Source organism: Andrographis paniculata, unplaced genomic scaffold (assembly GCF_009805555.1).
Source record: "Andrographis paniculata isolate CXL003 unplaced genomic scaffold, ASM980555v1 Contig34END, whole genome shotgun sequence".
NCBI lineage: Eukaryota > Viridiplantae > Streptophyta > Magnoliopsida > Lamiales > Acanthaceae > Andrographis > Andrographis paniculata.
This window is the reverse complement of record NW_026137567.1, coordinates 2,296,103-2,303,415: the sequence shown is the minus strand read 5'-3', so window position 1 is coordinate 2,303,415 and position 7,313 is coordinate 2,296,103. Positions and strand designations below refer to the sequence as shown.

Sequence of the window (7,313 nt, the reverse complement as noted above, 5' to 3'; positions counted from 1 at the left end):
AAATTAAATATTTTAAAGTTGTTATTGTCAATATATCAACTTTAAAAGGCTGTAGATTTTTGAATTCATATATGAGTTAAATGAAATTTACGTTATTGGATATATTTTTAAGTTATCGTTCCAACGCTGCAAACGGTGAGTCAATCTGAGTCCAAACAAAAAAATTATAGTTAAAATAGTAGTGAAAGGTCTGTTGTATATTCAAATGCATTTTAAAAAACTCCAATATGATTTTGACTCGACTTTTAAATATAAATTTCACTTTCTCACTTAGATGTAATCTTCATTTCACCCTACCCGCCACCCCTTCCCTCCTACTTAGGGATGTCAAATGAGGTGGGGTAGCCCCAGATCGGTCCCGGACTTGATCTTAATGGGGCAGGTTCGGGTTTAAAAAATTTGGTTCAGGGCGGGTTGTGGATTTTGAGTTTTAGACCCGGCCAAGTTCAGGGCAGGTTATGGGTTTTACTAAACCTGCTCCTCTTCCGACCCAGACCCGAACTCGGATATTTTATTAATTATTATAATTTATTTATATCTTTACACAATATAAAATATATTATTTATTTATTTAAAAATTTTTAAATATAAAATAGAACCTTAATTTTATATCAAATTTGTCTGTATTATTTCTCCTACAATTTTTTTTATAATCAAAACTACTGCTGATCACCATCACTGCGAACTATTATCAATATTTAATTGTTCTTGTTTTTAGAATTATAATTTTTTGGTACTTTAACGCAAACTTTTTTCTAGTATTAAATTATTTACACTACAAAAAAATATCAATTTTATAACAAGATTTTTTCGTTCTTAAATCCATTTTTTCCGTTACTAATGATATTAGAGACGGAATTAGGGACGGAATTACGTTAGCTACGTGAACTTTAGGAACGAAATTCCATTACAAATATACTATTTTTTTGTAGTGTTAAAAAATATATTTTTTTTTATTTTCTTTAAAGAAAATACGAGAGTTTGTCAGGTTGGCCCCGAACCCGAAGGGTTTGGGGCAAGACGGGTCCTGGGGCCATGTTGAAGCGGGCGAGGCGGGTCTTGAATCCTAATATTTTCTAGCGGGGCGGGTTTCGGGGTGTGCAAAACCCATCTCGAACCCGCCCTGTTGACATCCCTACTTCCACTCAAGTTTGAGGTAATTTTAGAGTGAATTTCGATCGAATCAAGTCCCACGAGTCAGTGGTAGTTGAGTTGGTTAACTTCCTATAAATAAGGTAGGATGTTAAATTATGCATGCTTGAAATGAATGGACCGTTATATATATATATTCGTATATGATATATGGTGAACTTATTATGATACAAGATTAAAAAATGATCATTTGTGTATGCCGTGAAGTTGGCTAGACTTAGCCGTTGATTGACAAGTCGATTGGTAAATTGTATAAGCCATGGATTTGGCTAGACTTAGTCGTCGATTGGTAAATTGTATAAGTCGTCGATTGGCAAGTCGATTGGTAAATTGTATGACTCGTGGATTTGACAAGACTTGACTGTTGATTGGAAAGTTGATTGATAAATTGTATAAATTGTGGATTCGGCTAGACTTAGTCGTTGATTGAAAAACCGATTGGTAAATTGTACAAGCAGTGGATTTGGCTAGACTTAGCCGTTGATTAGCAAGTCATTTGGTAAATTGCGTAAGTCGTGCATTTGACTAGACTTAGACCGTTGATTGGCAAGTCAAATGATAAATTGTGATAGCCATGAATTTAGCTAGATTTAGCAATTATGGCAAGTTTATTAATAATTGTGTGAAGTCTAGACTTAGTGATTACTTGGCAAGTTGGTTGATCAATTGAGTGAGCCGTTGATTGTGGATAGTTGTAGTTATTGTTTTGTTAACACTTATTGTTGGTAATTTATTTCATAGCTAAGTCTAGTCAAATCCAATTTATCAATTAACGATTAATCTTACAGACTTAGTAAGAAATCCAAGTAAGAAATTAAATAGCTTAGTAACATCTACAACTTACACAATTTATCAATCAATTTTTCAATCAATTACTAAGTCTAGCCATATCCACGGCTTATACAATTTATCAATCGACTTGTCAATCAACGTATACGTTTAGTCAAATCCACAACTAATACAATTTACAATCGACTTTTCAATCAATGACTAAATCTAGCCAAATCTACAGCTCACACAAATTATCAATCAACTTGTCAATCAACGACTAAATATAAACAAATCCAAAACTTATATAATCCAATTTATAGAAATCCAATTTACAGCTTAATAAGTCTTTGATAAATTGGATTTTTAATTTGTGTAAGCTGTTGATTGAAAAAAGTAGTAAGCATTTCTCATTGAAGTGTACATTGAACATGTTCATCAGTGCTTTCAGAACAACGTGGTAATTACACATCTTTTCATTGCATATCCAATATGTATATAGTTATTTAGAAAGCTTATTCCTTAATAGAAGTACATGCAATCACGTCAAAAGTATGTAACTTAGTTAAATGAGTAACCTATATCTTCAACGGGGTATGTTGTTGAAATTTAGGAATTTTTTCACATCTAACCATAAAATTTTGCGCAACAAAGTATATTTCTTAATTCTGTGTGTACATACCTCTAATACCAAAATTCATACTTATGGAGAACTGCATATGTCATACATTAAATTAAAAATTATGATGATCCTTAAAGTTTTTGGCAAAACATAACATCAATGCCTAACTATCCCAAATTTGATAACCATGTATTTCAAATCTCAATTATTCTCAATTTATGCATAAAAATTAACATACAAATACAATAAATGACACTAGACAACCTTTCCAGGGTCTCTTGATTAAATCTTCACAACAACTTTTGTTCGAAATGTTTTGACATCTTCGAATTTGGTAGCTCATCTGTTAAGTGGGTAAGTTTTTGTTTTGCATAATCTCAGGGAACATACATACTAGCGACTCACAATCATGTGTCTTACCTTGAACCTGACAATATTTAAAATAAAGACATAATTCTATAAAAGTATATACAACACTGATTCAAGTTTATGACATAACTATATAGGTATGTAACTTTCTTGTAGAGGAACGCCAATTGAAAACCAGAGCACACATTATATACCATTTCTTATAATAAAAAATATTTGGAGGCATTAACGCATACTAGTAAAACTGTAAAAACAAATAGAATTTTTATGAATCGAAAAAAATAAATACATGAACAACTAAAAATATGATAGAGATAACAACAAATACCTTCAGTACTAAAAAAATCAGTCCATATACAAAATTGCATCGACGGTATTTGAAGAAAAAAAAATCTTCGAACTCCACCATCTTATATCGCAACCATTTTACTCCAAAATTAAACCTAAAAATATAAAAATGAAGATACTTCTATATACAATAAGGTTATTTACAATTTAAAACACATCAAATAACATATATTTGAAACGATGGTGGGTTACGATGCCGAAGTAAGCTTGACTAGAACATGGACTTATACAAACCAAATAGAGGCACAAGACAAATATATTAGAATATACCGACAAATATATTAGAATATACCACGGATTTAAAAGTACGAAACTAAAATATCAATTATGCCAAATATAAAAAATTTAACTTAATTCTTGAACTTCGTTTGGGAGAGACCCTTTTTGATATTTCGTGCAGACTATGCACTTTTGTTTTATCCTATGGGTTAGTCTTTGATCCATAAAATTTTCAATGCAACGGCGGTGATGATTTCAAGGATAACGGTTGGAGGCGGCGGCTTGAAAATGGGAAGAGAAAGGTTTATGAAGAAAAAAAAGTGATTGAGATCGTATGTATTGTTTAAATTCAGTTATTTTTTCTATGATATTTTTGTAACTAATTATATGTAGTATATAAATAATAAATTAAAATAGATTACTTTGTAATTAAATTTATATAGCTAAATAATTTTAAAGTACGTAACTAGTGAATATAAATTTACGTAAATTTAACGGAAATATATAATATATTTGTTCCTTAAATTCATTATTATAATATATTTGTAACTTAAATTCATTAGTCCAAAGTACAGTGTTTAAGAGAAGCATATAATATATCTGTTATATAAATTCATCATTTCAAAGTTCAGTGTTTTGACGTAACCTAAATTTAATTTTATCGGACAGAAATCAAAGTCCCCTTTATTTGATCATCTTAATCGAATTTAATTAATTTATTTAATGTGAAATTTATGTAGACAAGCTCAACCAGTTTCTACCCCCCTAACCTGTTTGCGGGGCACACCCGGCAATTACTAAATTGCAAAATATCACTAAATTTTTAACGTGGCTGTGCTCTCGCCACGTGTCACCTCCAGGTTGTCCTGTCCCGTTACATTTCCTCCTCCTTTCTCTTTGCCTACTACACATTATTCTATTATTTCTCCTCCCCACCCTATCGGAATTTTCACATCCGCCATGGGAACCGCCAGGCACAAATATTTTCCGGCGCCGTGGAATGTGCAAGCTAAGCCCTGCGACTTCTGCGCCACCGCAGCTGCGGTGGTCTTCTGCCGTGACCACGCGGTGTTCACGTGCATCACGTGCGACGGAAGAGCACACGCCGCCGCGGAGGACGAGAAACACGGACGTGTTTGGATGTGCGAAGTCTGCGAGCAAGCGCCGGCCGCCGTCACCTGCAAGGCTGACGACGCCGCGCTCTGCGCCGCCTGTGATCGCGACATCCACTCGGCGAACCCCCTCGCCGGCCGCCACGACCGCCTCCCGGTGGTGCCGTTCTTCGACACCGCCGCCATCCTCGTTCCGGCGGTGGATAACATCTACCCCGACTCCACCCCGCCGAGCGACGCCGGCCGGAAAGTCGACTTCTTCTCCGATCTCCCGCCAAAATTCCCGCCGGCGGATAATCCGGAGATGAAATCAGTGGAATTTTTGTTTTCCGACTCCGAGCAGTTCTTCGATTTCGACAATAATTACCAAATCTGCTCGCAGCCGTACAGCGACAGCGTCGTCCCTGTCCAACCCGCCGGAAAACCGCCATTACAGGAGCTTACAGTGCCCAATCCGCCGCCGGAAAACCTATTCGAGCTCGATTTCAGTAAACCAAGCATCACCAGCTACAACAAAAGCAGCTACACCGTTCCATCTCTCAGCCACAACGTAATTAACTTCACAATTTCTCTGCAACATCGATTACTCACACACACTGATTCAACGCTGATCATCCATAAATTAAATACCTTTTCAGCTTTCCTCGTCGTCCATGGAGGTCGCCGTGGTGCCCGACGGCAGCGGCATGTCGGAAATATCTTATCCATTTTTTAAATCTATAAGCACCGACGGGCAAGGATTGCCGGCCATGGCCGCCGATCGAGAAGCTAGGGTTTTGAGGTACAAAGAGAAGCGGAAGAACAGGAAGTTCGAGAAGACGATACGGTACGCTTCCCGGAAGGCGTACGCGGAAACCCGGCCGAGGATCAAAGGCCGGTTCGCGAAGAGAACCGACCCTGACCCGGATGTCGACCGGGTTCTCGGCTACGGTGCCCGATACGGCGTCGTTCCGATGTTTTGATGGTACTTAACAATATATATATATATTTATATTTATTATATATATTCCCACCTTTGTTAATTCAGAAATTAATTTTATGTTAAAAGGAAAAAATTGTGTATCGATCTTGTATTTGTTTTTTTGTTTTTTCGATGACATAGGAACTCGCCGCCGCTATTTGAAAGTGCCCACTGAATAAACCCCCGGCCGAACCTAATACTCTGCAAATCAGGTCCGACGAAAAAGTCACACCAGACGAACCATGTGTGACAGGTGACCTGAGTTGTCGGAGTTTTTTTAAATGGATTATAGCTCAACTGCAATTTAAATGGACTTTCTTTGTTTAATTAATTTTTACTTTACTTAAAAAATAAAAAAATATATATGTATATTATTTCTAAATTTTTTTATAGTTGTTTATAATTCAAAAAAATAGTTAAATATTTCTGTAGTATTTAATCCATTGGACCAGCTAAGTGGATCTAAATCTGGTTGTTGATTGGTGTACATTTTTTATTTTATTTCAACTTTATTTGGTAGGCACAAGGGAGTGTTCGGTGCAGTTAAATTAACTACTGATTTTTTAAATAAATAAATATATCTATAGCTTTTTATTTAAATTATACAAGTGTCAAATTAATGAAATGAGTAATATACACTGTGTCATTAAAATATAATATTCTACATGTTTATTAAATTATATTTTTAATTTATAATAAATAATATTAATACATTCTTTAATTTATATATTTTAATATTATATTTATTTACAAATACACGATCATTATTCATACAAAATTTCTCTTATTTTATTAATCCACCAATATAATTTTTAAAATAATTTGATTATATATTACAATTAATTTATATAATATTATATTTATAAAAGTATGTCATTAATTTAAATGAGCATAAAATTTGTAAAAAGAGAAGGTTTTGATATACAGTTAAATTGAATAAGAAAATATTGGGTGACAATCAGAAATAACCGTGAGGAATTAGTTTTTTCTTCTTTTTTTTTTTTTTTTTTTTTTCTTCTTTTGACGACGTGTCCGAAAGCATGCATTGGGTAAACCCGCCGCAGAACCTAAGGGGGCGTTTGGTACAGAGAATGAAATTGCAGAGAAATAATAGAATAAAATAGAATTGGAGAGAAATGAAATTGAGTAGAGAATGAGAATTAATTCTCTTGTTTGATAAAACAGAGAATTGATTTGAGAAATCTAAAAAAAAATGCAGATATCTGAATGAGCAAACAAAAATAAATGATTAACACGATGAAAAGAGAGTTTTAACGAATGAGAATTCATGAAAAATATTTTTGGTAATTTTTTTTTAAAAAAATTATAAATTATATATGATGTTTTTTAAGATTATATTTTAGTAGAATTTCTTAAAATATCGTAAAAATTAAATACTTTAAAAATAAATTAAGTTTGTTTTTTGTAAAATTAAAATAATATAATTTTTAAAAAATTATAAAAATTAAATAGTACAAAAAAATTTAAAAATTAAAAAATATATATACTGCAACATCATTTCTCTCTATTTCTCCGCATATGAGAGAAAAATGAAAATGATTTATTTCTCAAATTCCATTTCTTTTGACTCAAACAAATAAGAGAAATGATACCATTTCCATTTCTCTGACTTCATTTCTCTATACCAAACACAACCTAATATCTTGCAAATCAGGTTCGACGGGAAAGTCACATGTCACAAATTTAACACCTACACCACCACACAATTCCATACGGACCAATTATTTAATAATTATTGGTG

The 7,313-nt window shown here is 33.5% G+C and overlaps 1 protein-coding gene across 1 annotated transcript; it reads left to right on the top strand.

Moving 5' to 3' along the window:
• The first annotated feature begins 4,393 nt into the window (after window positions 1-4,393).
• On the top strand, window positions 4,394-6,093 carry LOC127248426 (zinc finger protein CONSTANS-LIKE 4-like). Its single transcript, XM_051270754.1, has 3 exons — window positions 4,394-5,140; window positions 5,229-5,554; window positions 5,693-6,093. The coding sequence occupies exons 1-2, from the start codon at window positions 4,439-4,441 to the stop codon at window positions 5,550-5,552; spliced, it is 1,026 nt and encodes a 341-aa protein (XP_051126711.1). The 5' UTR covers window positions 4,394-4,438; the 3' UTR covers window positions 5,553-5,554; window positions 5,693-6,093.
• The last annotated feature ends 1,220 nt before the right edge of the window (window positions 6,094-7,313 follow it).